This window comes from Sylvia atricapilla, chromosome 2 (genome assembly GCF_009819655.1).
Source record: "Sylvia atricapilla isolate bSylAtr1 chromosome 2, bSylAtr1.pri, whole genome shotgun sequence".
NCBI classification, from domain to species: Eukaryota; Metazoa; Chordata; class Aves; order Passeriformes; family Sylviidae; genus Sylvia; species Sylvia atricapilla.
Genome location: NC_089141.1, coordinates 2870974 through 2887575, shown reverse-complemented (window position 1 = coordinate 2887575; position 16602 = coordinate 2870974). Strand labels below are relative to the sequence as shown.

The window sequence follows — 16602 nt, the reverse complement described above, 5'->3', positions numbered from 1 at the left end:
GCCCGGCCCTTGTCCCCTGCTCAGCCATCGTAGGCACTGTGAGGCACAGGCTGGGATCCCTTGTCACTCAGCCTTTTCCCAAGGGCGAACATCAGTGTGACTGAGGGACTACTGAGACTGTAATTTCAGGAAAAACTACAGTGTTGTGCTTTGTTAGGGACCGTGCTGCTGGAGGTGGGGTGTCTCAGCACAGCAGTTCCTCAGGCTGGTACCTGTAGTACCAGCTATCAGACAGGCTGCTGGATTCTGCAAGCAGAGAGACACATCAGTTATGTCCTTGTGTCTCTTTTGTCTGCTTGTACAGAGCAAGGCCTGGGGTGTTTAAGTCCCACAGTACCATTTTTCATGGACAACTTTTGTCAGTTAATGAGGTTTTGGACACACATTTTAGTATTTTTTGGCATTGCTAGGGTTAATTAATAATCTGGGGTTTTTTTTCCCCTCTTTCATGCTACAAATACTAGTTGAGCCTGGAGCCAAAACCTTGCAGCACTGTTAAATTCATAATGAAGTCCAAAGCACTTAAAGGTCTAAAATTCCTTTGACATATAATGGTGTGAGAGAAACATAATAGAAAAAAAATCTAACTAGTGTTATCCATCAAAATCCATTAAAAATTTGTGAAGAGTCTTAAACATACAACCAATACTAATGTCTTCTTTGCAGTCTCAAACGGTGAGGGAGTCTGTAGCAGTGACTGGAAGACTCAGGACATATATTCCAGTTCTGCTGTGGCTGCTAGTTGCAGGCCACCTTCAGAACAAAAGTGTTTATTAACTATTTACAATTGGGGGTAATATTAAAGCAAATTCTTACATTTAAAAACAAACAAACAACAAAAGGCATATACATAATACAGAACTAATGGCAGTAGAAAATGGAGTGAGCATTCCCATATGTACAGAACCTATCAAAAAAAAAGGATGTGTTGATGCTGACATGCATGTAGAACTTGCAGTCTTATTGTAATCTGCCAGAACCATTCCTGAACATTTAAGTTATTTCAAACCATTTTCCTTTGGTTGATTAATTTTTTACAGCATATATTTAACACAGCATTTTTGTTTTGATTTGCATTGTCCAAGGAATAGACTACTATTCCTTGACATTGCTGAAATACTATTCACTCCTCCAACACTGAGGTAACATGAATCGTGCAAAATTACAGAAGTTGGGGGTTTTAAAGCATCTTACAATGACAATAGTTTTGTCATATATGGTTTTTATCAACACCTGTCAATTCTGCCATAAATTACTTATGCCCATTCATTTCAGGTATTTATACTGCTGCCTTCTAACAGAATGTTCACTCTAGCAGTCAATGTCTTGGACAATTTGCTGGCTAAAAATCACCAGAAGGCACATAGGTGGACACAAGGTACCCCCCTACCTCTGTGTGTGTGTGTCTGTAACAAAAAGTACTTCTTTTATTGCTGAGCAGACATGCATAATAGCTTGTACTGGCTCTACAGGTAGAAGATACACCTACTCTGACAGTCTGCAAAAGGAGGAGGGGAATTCCAAATCCAGAGCAGAGTGCCGGGGCACATCCTGGAACGACAGCTTCCCAAACCATCAGGTGCAGATCCTTCAGGGCAGGACATCGACATAATCACCGTCGTCATCAACTTCTGTGAAGTAATCAACATAACAAACAAAAAAAGATGTCATGCAAAGTGCTCTTCTGAAAGGCCACAGGAAGCGGCAGGGCCTGTGGCAGGGTTGGTAACAGTAACACAGTGTGGTTTCTCAGTCTTCTCTCTGTTATTGCAGAGCCAACATTTAGGCTCCCTGTCCTACGGACTGGATTCTCCAGGAACACACCTGCAGGCAAATCTTGCATCCTGGGCCAGCAAGCACTGTTGTAAACAGTCATATCCACATGAGACCTCCTCCTTCCTGAGGAACAGTCAAATGTTGGAAATCATCCACTGCGACTAAAGGAGGAGGGCCTAAAAAATCCTGTTCTCTCTTACACTTTGTCAGATTGGCTACAGTTTTTGAGAAGCCAGGGAGCAGGCAGAAATTCAATGCTTGGAACTCAAAGCTTCAGTATGGAAAACTATTGCTCTTCAAGCAGCTGCCCTCAGAAAAGCTGTCCCTAGGCTAGAAAACAAAGCTCAAATAATATCTCTAACCACCAGGATTGTGACCCCAGTCCCCTGAGGTGTTCCACTGGTTGCACTGGAGCGCTCATTCCCACATGTGCAGCAAAGGCAGATGCTGGTGGCACATGAGGGTTGGAATAAGGAAATAGGGAAATAGGGTGCTTGCTTTAGGGAACACTGCTGTGCTTTGGGCACTGCCTGTGTTTCAGAGAGCCATCATGACATTAATAGAAGCCCCTGCTGTGGGCATGTAATAATGCAATCTGAGAGGGAAGTTTGGAATGCTGTGAAATTAAATCAAAACTTAATAACAATTCCAAAGTAGTCTGATTATTTCTAAAAAGCCTCCATTTTAATAGAAGGGTACACATATTTTGACATTGAAACGAAAGGGTTTGTTTCCCTCCCTGTGAGTCCAGTTAAAGACATTGTGCATCTTCTAGAAAAACTCCTATTGGAGGACTAAAGCTAAAATATGTATTACACCTGATTCTTCCAAAAAAACATATCCATACTACTGCAGGATTTTCTGTCTCCCTGGAACAGCAATGATAGGAAACCATAAAAACATTTTTAGAGCAAAGGTGGCATATTTGCCTTGTGATAGAGGTGATAAGGCAATGTTGGAGCCATGGGAAATGTGTCTCTGTGACTTCCCCTCAGCAAGGTTGCTGGGGCTCAGGCCCCAAAACTGCAGCTTAGTGCACGCAGTGCTGTGGGAGCTCGGCCAGAGCAGTTGTACTGCTCTGGTGTTTGAAACCCCAGCGACTGCAGCACAGAGGGGATGCCTGTCAGAGACTGAAATAGCTCATGCCTTAAACTTATATATAAAGTTCTGCTTGTTATAACAAAAACTGTATAAGGAGGTTACAACCAAAGAAGCCTCCCTGAAGATGCCTGACTGGAACTTCGGACTGCAAATCAAACTGCTGACATAAGATAAAGGGAAAACCCATTCTTCAGTCACCTGAAACCAACAAGTAAACAAGTAAAAGAATGTGTGCCAAACCCAGCAGTGGTGCTAGGAATAATCTCTGGCTTGCTTTGGGGTCGGGAAGGCTGTAGCCCACAGACCCCTTTGCTGGGAGCAGGTTTACACAAATTTCCCTCCTGAAACGAGGTGGGGGGGAGGAAGTTTCAGCGTGTTGTAAGCTCTGCTCAGGGGCAGGGAGCCCATCCTCCCTTATGAAAACTGGCCCAGCTGTGGAACCCCTGACCTTGGGAAGGTCAGATCCATGGGACATTCACGTGAGAGGCAGCTGAGGGAGAGCAATCCAAGTCCGCCGGAGTCATTCGTGAAGCCCTGCACCACAGGACTGCACGTGATGCAACAAACCCAGAGTCTGTTTTAAGAGACAATGACAACCTCCCCGATTGCCCCAGGGAGGTGCCTGGGTTTTCCTAGCTGGCCTGAGTGTATATTAACCCATTGGATTCTAGGCTTTCTGGGACAGCCTTCACCGCCAAGACCAGCTGGAGAGGATCAGTGGAGCATTGTTGGGATCTATGGAGTGGACAGTGATTTCTGTCACTCTCCTCCTGTGCCCCTGCCCTCTTTCTCCTTTCTCTTCTTTTTACTCTCCTTTTTCTCTCTCTCCCTCTCATACTTATTATCATATAAACTCCATACTATTTTCACTGGCATATGATCTCGTTTGTACCTTAATTTGGACAGAGGCATTTCTAATAACATTAATAAAAGGATCATAACACTGTCCCACACCGTGCTGAGCTGCTGTTGGGCACGAGATGTAAATGAGAGGGCAGGGGGGAGACTCCAAAGTTTTGTTTCCTTTATGTTATCCTTACTTAATGAAAGGATTTTCCTTGCTCACGCATGCCGTGGCTGGGGCTCTCAGCACACTCTGCCAGAAGTCATGGAACACTCTCAGGGTTATTTTGCAGCCCATGGCCTGATGGATGCTGCAGCTGAATGTTGTACAGCGGGAACATGAAGAAGGGTGTGAGGGATACCAGCAAGTTACCAACAGTATCTTGCTTCTCAAAACAGGGATGTGAGGGTGACATGGGGCTTTACGACATAGTCTAATGCTTTATGAGAATCTCTGTCTTTACTATATCCATTTGCATAATTCTGCCAGGTAGAAGCATCATCTCCTCATGCTACACCTGAGAGACTCATGAGCATAAATTAACAGAAGAGCAATGAGAGGCTGAACTCTGGTTCCAAAGCTGTGATCCCGAGCACAGGGCTATATGCTTGTTATCAATTAGTCATGTTTGAATACAAGTCACAAGCTGGCTTACTTACCTACCCATCTTAGAAGTAACTGAGTAAGGTTTTGATATAAAAATATCTTAGAACCTGGACATTGAAAGTAAAGGACAGCCTCAACCCTCAGTGAAGCGCAAGGGCCTGGTACCTTGGAAGAACCACATTAGATAAAACTGGTTCTCAGCCTTCTTCAGCCCAGAAGCATCAACATCCATGGATGTGAAAGCTGTAGGCAGCTTTTTTCATCATTGTGTATCTCTAGCAATTTTAATTTGTTCATTTGTAGTGGGTGAAGGTAAGTAACCCATGAGCTAAGAATAACCATTTCAGTGAACATCCGAGAGAAGGGAGGATGTAAAACTTCTGTCCATGCAAGAAGACATTTAGCAAGAATTCACCACAAACCTGTCAATGTTGTTTTTAAATCTTTAAAAAACCACAAAGGCAGAGATGAGTTTCTCACCCTCATAAACACTGTCCATTCCTGACTTGCACCTCTGTCTTGTTTGCAAGGCCTTCAGCTTCTTCACTGGGTAGCGGAGGTTTATTATCAGTCCTTGATTTGGCTTCTCGAAAGTGTATATTAAGTCTGTTAATGTTTTGAAGGTTTTCTCTGGAACACCTTCAGAAGTCTGTAAGGAAAGCATAACAAAATGGGTTTGCAAATTCCCTTCACATGGAGTCCCCTAAATAAAAAGAATGATAAGTTGTTTCTTATTTACCAAGAAACTGTTTTGTAAACAGGTTTGGTGACAGAATATTGCACTGTCCTTAAAACACTAGGGCCACTTGTTCATAGTCATGGTTATGGCACTAAAAGTAACCTCCTGTAGGAATACACAAGTCTGAGAGTAAGACAGACTTAATTAGCATAACTAGTCTGGTGACTAGGATGCCGTGGCAAGGACAAGCAGAACTTTGAGCTTATGAGAAGATGGCATTAAAACCTGTTTAAGGGAAAAGATTCAATCAACCCCCTACGATAAAGATGTTGTAAAATGCATGAGTTGCTTGTATGATCTTTTAACCTAATTATTGTAGTAGAAATTATTAACCTCACTGAAATGGTATATAAGACTTGGAAAACCTGAGTAAAATCGAATTCTGATCATGAATCAGTCTTCCCGTCTCTCTATCAATCACCAATAACCTCCCTCACCATCTTTTGTTTTCCAAAAGAACATCAGTTAAATTATTGGTGTAGATGTGTGCTGCCGCGATCCACTACAGCAGTGTTGAAGAGCGACAGCATTACACATTGCACTCTAGTCTGAGAGCAAAAGTTTAGGGAAAATATATCTAGTACTCACTTAAAATGCTGCCTTTAAATAACTAGGTGACAAACAGAACTCAAATTTTTGTAAAATATCAGCATTGGCAAGCAAAAGTCGTGTGCAAAAACCTGTTGTTTAAGTGTGAGTTCATGTGACAGGACTAAACCCTTCCTGCAGCTCAGCCCTGCAAGAATCTTTACAGTGCTGTGACTTCAGGGCAGTGACAGACAGTGAGCAGTACTACTAGCAGACTTATAGTCATTAAAAGAGAACAGAGCTTTGGTTTCACTTAATCTGATAGCTAACAAAGAAACATGTACTTATTTTCTTTGGCTTTCTGCATCCTTCATCTTCCATTCATGATGGACTGGGTGCCAATGCCTCTGTGAACTGGGTCTGGCTGGGATGAGTTAACTTTCTTCACAGCAGCCTACATAGTACTATGCTCTGAATTTGTGACAGAAACAGTGCTGATAACACAGCCACATTTAGGCTGTTAATGAACAGTGCTCATGTAGCATTAAGGATGTCTCTTTCTTGCACTTGGTTCCCCTGGGGAGTAGGCTAGGGGTGCAAGATTCTACTCACCCCATCTGACACTGTACTCAGCAATAAAAGCTTAGGAAAAGGGAGGACGTTTGTGGTTATGTCTGTGCTGAGGCCTCACTTTCCGGGCAGTCGCTAAACATCTGCCTCCTGATGGGAAGGGGTTGCTGAACTTCTTTGCTTTTCTTGTGTGCACGACTTTGCTTTACCTATTTCCCTATTACACTGCATTTTATCTGATCCAGGAGTTCCCTCACTTTTGCTCCTTGTGTTCTCTTCTCCCCAGCTGTCCTGCTAAGGAGGGAGGCAGTGAACAGCTCTGGTAGTGCTTATCTTGTTGGGGCCAGCCTGCTGCACTTGAGAAAGCTCATGGCTGAATTGGGCCTTAAAAAAAAAAACAAACCCAAACAACCTCTCCTCCATCATCAATACATTATTTCAGTCAATTATTTTAGTAACCCAAATAAATCCGACTCAAAATTTTTAAGAACTGAATTCTTTCACAATATTGGCAAAACTTTATAAGGAAGAATGGGTTTGAAAAGACTAAAAATTTCTGAGTTACCTGCTGACAGGAATGACAGCATAATTCCCGTAGAGTGGCTAAGGCCCAAAACAGAGTATTTGTTGTCAGCAAACCATTCTTTTTAATGGGAAATTATGTCTTTCATACACAGGCAAAACCCTTGATAAGCAGTAAATTACCAGCATATGAGATCTTGGAGTGTTCTTTATGAAGTGATTTCCTCATTCCACTTAAATGCTGCTTCATATTGGCAGTCCTCTTGGCTGTGCTACTACAAGCAGAGGAGTGAGCCAGCTTTTCGGTGTCCTTTCATATTGCTTGGGGATTTGATTGGTGCATTAGTCTCTCTAAAACTTGTTTTAGTTGAATAAAGTAAATATTTGGCGTTGTCGCTTCAGATGCCTCACAATCGCATGGAATCATAGATTCTTTAAATCCAAAAGATCATTGCAATATCCCAGATCCCTATGAGATGCTGCATGCAATAGCAGCACTTTCAAGTAGAAAAAGGTCATTAAGAACAGGAGAAAGTAAGAAAAAAACCCCATAGATATTTCATCAGTGCTATCAAAAAGAAATTAGAAAGTAGCTGGTTAATAAATAACAGAGCCACTTAGTCTACAAACACAAGAGCTACTTTTTGAGTTCATCTACAGTAAGAATTGAGTAGAGAGCAAACTTGGAAATATTTTCTATAGTATTGTGTTTATGGATTTTTTTAAAAATCTATGATCACAAACTAAAATGACAATAGATTAAAATGATCATTAATCATAGATAAATCTAAGATCTTTTAATTTTGGATTTTTAAAAAATCCATCATCCTTAATACAGTCTTTTGATATTTAATGAGAGTTACTCACCTCTATTCTAAAATATCCGTGGTGTTCCCTGAAGATCCGGTAAGTGTAGACAATGCCCTCAAATCTGTGAAAAACATTGTATACATAATGCATCACATTAACAAAGTGGACATATCTGCAAACAGTATTAGAGACATGAGAAGTGCAGTAGAAGTGAATGAGGCAGAGACAGAAAAGCAAAAGAGATCATAGAGATTACAAAATGAGTGAAGGTTTAATATCTTGAAATACAAGATTACTCTAACCTGGGGTTTCCAAGAACATGTGAATGAAGCCTAACACAGGCCTTTAATAAGCATTATTTGATTCCTCAGACATCAACTCTTCTCATCTGTCTCTTATCTTCCTCACTGCTCTAACCTTCATTTTGCATTTCTGTCACAAGGAGGCTGTTGAATTCTTGGAGAGGTGTTGGCAGGAAATGGCCTCCAGTCACCAGCACCCAGAAAATTACTGTATGGCTCCTATTTCTAAGAATAATGTTCTTCCTTTGCATTTTCCCAGGGTTTTAGTTATTGATATTTTTGATAATACGCAGGCGTTTGAACACTGAGGCTAATTATGTCCTTGGATATATTTTGTCAACAGAAATAAAAGCATTATCAGATACCACAGTAGCAGCAATTCAGGAGGTGAATTGGAGGTCATGACTGTGATCAAAAAAGGTAGCAGAGTTGCAAGAAAATATACTTCACAAATAAGTGAGGAGGTTGGGGAGTGGGCAGAGCAGCATCAGAAAACAAGTTTTTTTAACTGGTGTGCCTGATCATCAGGAGGATTTCAGCTGTACCTATGTGAACTGTCATGAGAAGGAGAATCTTGGGGTAAAAACCTGGCTCAGGGGACTTGCACAGAATGAAGGGTTACTCTGAAAGTAAACAACTTTGTCCTGCAAGTGAAGTTACTATGAACTGAGATCAGAATAAAGCTTCCAGTTAGAACAGGTTTATTTTAATTCAAAGAGTGGTATCACAGGGAAGCATATTTTGGTTTTTACCTTCTTGAGATACCTGTGGAAATCCACATGTTCCTTGTTGAGGAGTACTTTTATAAATGTGAATGCTTATTCTTTGCACACACACAGAGAAGTGAGGAAAAGAAATACCAGGAACTGATCATTTTTGAAACTTGTTCTTTACTGACCAACTAAATTTTAAAATGTTACTGCCTGAATATCATGTAACTACTGTAATTTTTATTAAATGAACATGAAACTACCATTACAATGGAAACTTCTGTTTTGTCATTACTAAATGCTTATCCAAGAGCTAGTAATAGGGTACAAATAAAATGTTTGGTTTGGAAGAAAAGTGAGGTGAGAGGGAGAATGGCAGGTTGAACAGTAAGGAGAACAGTAGCAAAAACAGTAGAACTGAGGCACTGTCAGGGACCTGGGATAATTCTGGATGAAAGAGACAATGTGTTGTGGAGGCAGGTGTATCAGCAGAGCCATGCACCTTACCCAGTTAGAGGAGAGATGCATTTCAACTGGTCCCACCATTCTGACTCCCAGGTCCCCCATGGGAGAGAACTCCCCTGTGTGTCCCAATAAAAAAGGACAAGAAAGTTTGTTTGTTTGTTTGCTGTAGCAAGTGGATCAGTGTCTCTGCCCACAGATCAGTTAATTTGAGAAGGGTTTATCAGCTTGCACATCAACCATGTCATATACTAAACAAGGTGATAAGATGCAATGTTAATTCAAAAATTGCCTTCAAAGAGGCAATCACTAAGAGCTTCAGTGTTGATTGTCCCCCAGTTTTAGGGCAGTTTGCCCTAGTGAACCACTGTCAGGCAGTCCTGTTTCTGAGGCAATTCTCTGACAGTACACTAATATCAACCCAGGTGGTGTCTGAACACAAGCCTTGTTCTGACCTGTGCAAGCCACCATCTATCTGTGCACCACTGCTGCCACTCTTGTGCTTTAACTACAGCATTTGTTCATGTCGGGATTGTAGTCAAATCCACTAAACAAATCCACTTCAGTTTTATCACCTTTTAACACTAAAACCCACAGAGGCAAACTGGAAGTCACATGAGTTTTCATGTGCCTGCACAGAATATTGTGGCAGGCAGATGTGACAGGCCAAAGTATGTCTGCAAGAATCACAAGGCAAATCTGCTTTGCCCTTAAAAAAAAAAAAAAAAAAAAAAAAAAAAAAAAAAAAAAGGCCAACGGAAAAGCAACTGCGTTGGTGTGGCACAAAGCTTAACCTGGGTTCTAGATAACATTGTCATTCTTCCTCTGTGTGAGGCTCCTCATTTTTCCCTTCTGACAGGTCATGGATGTTCATTCCCTCCCATCTCCCTGCTGTCCCCTCAGCCCCTGCATTGTCGCATTCCACTCCATACTGGTTCAAGGAACCAAGCAGGTTCCTGTAGCTCCCTTGCTGTGGGCTCTCTTTCTCCCCCACTTGCTATTTCTCTTCTCCTCGTTCTGTTATTTTGCAGACCTACTTTCTTCTACTGTCCAACCTAGTAGTCCTTCATTTTCCTCTCCTTTTTCCTCCCTTCTCCACTGATTTGCTTCATAAGAAATTAATTTTTAGTGATTGATAAAAATATCTTCTCATATTTTTAATTAATTAGATGTGTTAAAATCTTTTCATGTCACACTCAAACGTATCTGCAGTGAGAGTGCAAAACCTCATAGGTTTAAACAAAGACCTAGATTCTAGTTTTTAAACTTTGAATGCATTACAAACAGATCAATTATATATGAAAAGTGTAAAAAGGGAAATAAAAGTGCTGTTCCCTACAGAAAAAGAAAATAATAAAATTTTAACTGTAGTGATTAAAGTTTCAGACTTTAATTCAACAAGAGAAATAGTTTTCTATGCCCATCTTGTCTGTGGATTTGTTATATGAATTGAAACAGAACTTTGTGATTTTCAGCCTCAGTCTATGGTCTTATATCAGGTAAAATTCCTTTGAAACCCAAGGCTGAGCTTTCTTCAGACAGAAATTCTACAAAGAAGTAAGTGTTTTGTAACACTCTGTGAGACTTTTCAGTGTCTCAACAGTGCTAAAATGCTGTTTACTCATCATTACAGAGTCAGCTACTTTGAGTAAGGCTCTTAGCATGTTTTAGCAGACTGAGTTATTTTCTTTGGGCTCCCCTTATTGTTTGCAGAGAGAGACCAGCATCACCAGATTTAATTTATCATCTGTTACATTAAATGGTCTTTTGGAAATGCCACCCTCTCACTAGTCACTATAAAGGAAACCTAAAGCAAACAGCACTACTTGAATACATAGATACACTCCCTTGGAGTCTGTTAGTATCAGGGAAGAGCTATTAATGTTAGAGAAGATGATTGCTGTCTTTGGATCCAACTGAAAACTCATAAAAAATCTGTATTAGGGTACTTACAAAACACAGAGACACAAGGCTCCTTCCACGCTTTCACTCTCCCGTACTAAATAGCTGCCATTCTTTTTCTTCTTGGTCAGCAGCTCTTCACAGGTTCTTCTTGTTATCTTTCCATGAAAAAATGGCAATTCCATGGACAAAAGAAACACAAGGTATCTTGCCTTTCAAAGCAATTCTGGAGCAAGTCAGAAGCCTGGCATGAAAAGAAGACTTATTCCAAAGGCAGCTTCCTGCAGACATCTGAAGTTGGAGGTGCCAAGAACACACAGGAGTTCATCTGTGTTTTTACTGAACTGTCCCCAGTGAAGTGGGTTAGCTCTGCAGCTTGACAGCTCATGAGCTCTGTGGAGGGAGGAAAGGGTTGGTCTACACTGGTCACAGTCCACACCAAAAAGGAACAACTTTGGTCACATTGTACACCAGACTTTTGGGTTATGCATCACACCTTTAAGCTACGGAATCACTGAGTTGACACTGAGGTATAGTTATATTTTTAAGTTAACTTTTACGGTAAAGTGGCTCAAAGTCCAGCAAAGAGGGTCCTATGCTTCAAGAATAAGTCAGGACTGTGTAGAGGAGGATAAAATTATCTAAAAGCACTCTTGTCTTTTTTCAGATTATGAGAAGATAAAATAAGTGTTTGTGATGTTTTAATCAGCCTCAGTCATAAAGCGATAGAAAGTGCCAGAAAAAACTTGGCAATTCTCTGTTTATGCAGAGGTTTAAACAAATTTCATCAAAATAAGCTGTAGAATGACACAGGGTGTTTAAGAGAGGAACGGTGTGAGATGCAGGGACTGCTGTCATCTTGATCACAGAGAAAAAACAACCTGTGAAAAAACCAAGATAAATACTGATGGAACACTGTAAGCAAAAACAACCATGTTTTACATGCAGCTATTACATTATTTTTTTTTTCTCTGACAACTTTGTACACAAAAATCTTACATTAACATTTGTGTTTTAACTGCAAATGGATCATGCATCACACTAAGGCCACTTCCAGACGGTATCTTAGTTCAGGAATAAAGTACCTCTAAAAAGGTACTGTTTGTCTCAAAGAAATGTAGAGACTTAGGGAAAAAAGATGCCTCAAGTGAGAAACCAAGAAATCACAAAGTTCAAGGGGATGCTGTTGCTGAGGTCTGTCCTGCAGTGATCACAGGCTACTGATAAACCAAGTCCTGATCACCAAGGGGATGAACTTGTCTGTGTACTTAGCTTCTCCAGTTTCAGCTGTTTAGACAGCTGCATTTGGAATGTCTTCTTTTATCCTCCAATGGCATGGGGGTAGTGATGTTGGGAGGGAAATACCCCAGTCTTTGAAGCATCCTTAAGAACATGTGACAAAGATTCTCCTTCCTATCAAATGCACTTGTATTTTCCTCAGGTTAAAACTGTTAGTGGCTTCTCTTCTACACATTGTATAAATAAAGAATTTCCATGAGGTATTGGTGAATGGCTTTTCAAGAACCCCTGTTCTGCAAATGAAGAGCAGCAGTTGCTCAGCACTATCCTGCTTCAGGCAGGTTCTCTCCTTACATTGAAAGGAAGGTAGATAGGAAACAACTGTGAATTCCTCTTTCAAGAAGGGAACAGATGTTCTTTACAATTTTCCCTGAAGATCTCATTGCCTAGGTGCAGAAATATAAGACAGTAGTTTCAGTAGATCTTGCAGATCTGAATGCAGAATTCACTTAAACCACCACACACTACCTGCTGACAGCTTAGCAGAGTGTTCGTGTGATAATAAATAAACCAAACCCCTCCCCTCCCAAAAAAACCCATAAGAAGGATGTGCTGATTTTTGTAGAATTAATTTGTGTTTTATAGATATACATAATATAAAACCATTTTGTATCTAAGAAATAAAAGATGATTGTGAAACTGCAAGCCTCTGCCTGGAACAGGGGAAGCAGTGCATTTGCAATAGAAAGAAGGGTGGCTTCCCCAGGAGATGGGTCTCCTCTGGAGATGGAATAACCAACGACCCAGTGATCAACACCTGATGGAAATCTTATCTACATCATCATGGGTGTGCATCCCAATAGCGAGTTCCTAAATGTAATCAGAGTCCAGCCCTGCAGAAAGCCATTCATCGGACTGGGAGACAGAGAGAAAAGGAATATGAATATGGAACACCGACTGAGTGGACAATGGGATGAGGCAACCTTCTTTCTGGCCAAAAAACTGTACATAAACTGGCCCTGCAGAAATGAACTTTGTGAACAGGGGAGATACAGCACAACAGAGGCCAGATCAGAGGTTCACCCAGAACTGATGACTGCTGACCTTTGCTTGTGGCTTTTTCGAGTTTCCATTTGGCAATATATCTTAATAAAATCACTAACTGATGAAATTGGCTGATCACTTATTACAAAGGAAAAAGTGCTTGAGGAGAAATGAGGGTGGGGTTTCTTTCCATCTGCAGTCAGCACCCACTGGCCCAATCACCTTCCTCCACAGCTCCCTGAGAGCATCCAGGAATTAGCATTCAGGAAAAATCATTGTTTTTTACCTCACCTTACCTGTCTGTAGTATTCAAATGGACCTGAGAATAGGAGCTTGATTTAAAAGCAGAAATCGTTGAAACATTCCAGAGAAAGGGGTCTGGGAGGGAGAAAGGAAAGAGGCTGTAAATATGGTCTGGTCAGTCACTAAACGCATATACTAAATATATATGTGTATGTGTGTGTTTGAGGCTAATCCAGGGCAAAACCACACAGCTTCTGGCAAAACCACAATAGGACTTGTAGATCCTAGCCTGGGATCCCTGTTGTGTAACACTTGGAAGGTGGGGGAATTCCCTGTCAGTCCCCGCAGGGCTGCACCATGAGCCTCACCACAACTTGTAGCACACAGCACTGAATCTTTACTGTGCATGTAGAGATCACACAACAACATATTTCCTTGGGCCAAGTGTAGCTGTAAACTCTGAGCAACATTTTCTAATGCAAGCATTTCTAGCGTAACAAATCTCACAAGTATTTTTGGCTTCCACAAACTTACCTACTCTGGTTGCCTTCTCAGCCAAGTCTGAAGAGTGGTAAAAAATATGACCTGATGATATTAAGTCTGGTTACATGTGTGATGAGAGACCTGGGGAGCTGGAATGGCAGTGATGCCCCAAGGCAGTGAGGCTTGGGTGCTTGAGGCATTTGCACCAAGCTGAGCCTCTGGGAATCTTAGCTACACCAAACCAAGCAATAGCTGCTGTGAATCTGTGCTTAAAGTAATTTTATTCCATTCCAAAGTAAAATTGGGGTGTTTTTTTATTTCCCAGACACTTAAGGAGGTTTCACAGTTCCTAGGAGAGCCTCTTGCAGTCACCATCCTTTCAGATGGCAGAGAACAGGGGAAAAACAAAGTCCCTTTCCTTGAGAGATTGCCTCTTGGCCTGCTTCTACCATAGCATGGGGGAAAAAACAGGTAGAGTTTCACTTCCTAAAACTCTTCTGTATGTCAAAACAATTACATCCTTTAGTACATCTTATGTTTTCTGAACTTAATGCAATCACTTCCTTCAGTCTTTTTCCACAAGCCACCTTTTCTTGCAATTGTTCTCTTTACTTTTCTCTGACACCACTTTGGCTACTACTTCTATAAAATTTGATGCCTATAAATAAGCAAAGTCTTTAGACTGGCAGGATAGTTAGCCACTCTTCCCTTCACAGAACAGCTTCTTGAGAAACAAGACCTGCAACATCTTGGCAGCAGTGCCAAGCCCTCTCTGACCATACATCTAATTGGTTTTCTGCCGTTATCTGCCAGCACTGAATTTTTTTTTTTTTTTTTTGTTATTGTAAAACTTAGCAATGCCATTTCATAGTGACACCTCACATTGACAAGCACAGCTGGAGCTCTGGTTCTGCAATATCTCCTGGCTGCAGCTCTAGCACAAGCAAAGCTCTTGACAGTGCCTTCTGTAAGAACAGGAAATCTGGGGAGAAGCTGGGCTGCTTCACAACACTGATGAGGGTCAGACAGTCAGTGAATCATCAGGCAGAGCGTGGGATGGCAGGGCTAAATAAAAGCTGTGGTCAAAAGCCAAACCAGTGTGCTTGAACTGGGAGTTGAAGGGTCGTTTGTTATCTGGCAGAAGGAAAAAAAACCAGCCACAACATAAGGAAACAGAAAGTAAGTTGAGTTCTAGCTAAATGTCTGAAATATTGAGCTGTGTCGCTGGGCAGTCCCAGTCCTGTGGCTTACTCTACCACCAGAACCAGTAATGTTTTTGCAAGAAGAAATGTTACAGCAAAAAAATTACATTTTCATTTCAGTTTAACACTTTAGCATGATATCTGCACCAGGCTGTACTTTTGCAATTTACTGTGTCTGGATACAAGGGGATTTTGGGTTTTTTTGGTAGTATCTGTTGATGGCAAGATTTACTTGAGACTGAAAGGAAAATCATTATGATGTAAATTCAAGAAGAAAATTGAACTAGTGTATCTATTACTTAGAGATTGCTTCTACAGCTGTCTGTGGAGCCCCAAGACCTCAGAGTTTTGCTATTAGCTTTCTAATAAAATAGAAAGCTAGGAGGAAAAAACCTGTTTTATAACCCTCTTAACATACTGCCTATTTTTTAAAATGCAAGCAAAAAGAAAATCGTAGTTCAAAATGAACTGAGAATGGTGGTTCAAACTTCTCTGTGCTAAAATTTGAATTAAAAAGTCACAATGCCAAAGAATTAAAAAAGGCTTATAAGATACACGAGTATGTGTAAGTAGTGGGTTTTGTTCTTAAAATGATCTAGAATTTTGCTTAAAAGTTTACTTACAGGATAGAGTCATAAAACCGTAATTTCCTTCTCAATGGAAACCACATTTTCAGGGTTCAGAGTAATTCATATTCAATTACTCCCTGAGCTTATAATAGCTGCAATGTTTGTATTTAAGTGTTATGATCTGCCTCCGAGGCTGGGTAACTGAGGCTCTTGTTAATAGCTCCCTTGGAGTGAATTAGTGAAACAATAATGAATTACAGGGATATATATGAGGTATGCTTATCTTAAAACAATTTAATTGCAGCAGAAAGAAGGCATGTAGCCGGTTTAGTTCTTTTCTATGAAAATATAAAAATATATCCTGAAAATTCATCCTCTAAGACACCATTCATTGGTCTCAAATATCACATAAATCAAATAATGAAATGCAGTAAGAAGATAGTTCACATCATAATGCACCCAAAGTTCTGCCTTCCTGTTAAGAAACTTGCAAATAAAGCTGTAGGAAGTGACAAACCTCATTTACACTTAATCACATTTCTATACTTCCACTACATACTGCACCAAATATATCTGCACTATAAAATTTGGAGCTTTTGTCTTAACTCTGACCAGGATGTTAATCTGTCCTTCGATCTAGAGTCATATTAACCATGTCATCATTTCTACCTTGTGAATTTTCTCTTACTAGTTAGATCTTTTTACCATTACTAATATTTTCCTAGTCACTAAGTTACAGTGTCCTGTCCAGAATGCTGTGTACATGGCAACTACAGCTTGCCACATTGGAATAGTGCATAATATTGAAAACAACACTTATTCCCCCCTCCCCCTGTAGTAATTAGCCACTGAATAACATAAAGAAAAACAGGATGACAACATAGAAACTTCAGAGGGCTCTTGCAACATTTTCTAAACCACCTTTGTGCATGCAGCGCATGCACAGGACA

At 40.7% G+C, this 16602-nt stretch overlaps 1 protein-coding gene across 1 annotated transcript; it reads right to left on the bottom strand.

Annotated features, from left to right (window-relative positions):
* Positions 1 to 1496: 1496 nt before the first annotated feature.
* Positions 1497 to 11233, bottom strand: SH2D1B (SH2 domain containing 1B). Its single transcript, XM_066338599.1, has 4 exons — positions 10924 to 11233; positions 7554 to 7617; positions 4808 to 4976; positions 1497 to 1631 (listed from the first exon to the last, which is right to left on the bottom strand). The coding sequence occupies exons 1-4, from the start codon at positions 11055 to 11057 to the stop codon at positions 1591 to 1593; spliced, it is 408 nt and encodes a 135-aa protein (XP_066194696.1). The 5' UTR covers positions 11058 to 11233; the 3' UTR covers positions 1497 to 1590.
* Between the last annotated feature and the right edge of the window lie 5369 nt (positions 11234 to 16602).

Coding starts and splice junctions, on each gene's coding strand:
- SH2D1B (XM_066338599.1), bottom strand. CDS start 11,057: ATGGAATTGCCATTTTTTCATGGAAAGATAACAAGAAGAACCTGTGAA. Junction 4,977..7,553: donor ACGGATATTTTAGAATAGAG/GTGAGTAACTCT, acceptor CTTTCCTTACAG/ACTTCTGAAGGTGTTCCAGA. Junction 1,632..4,807: donor AATGGACAGTGTTTATGAGG/GTGAGAAACTCA, acceptor ATTACTTCACAG/AAGTTGATGACGACGGTGAT.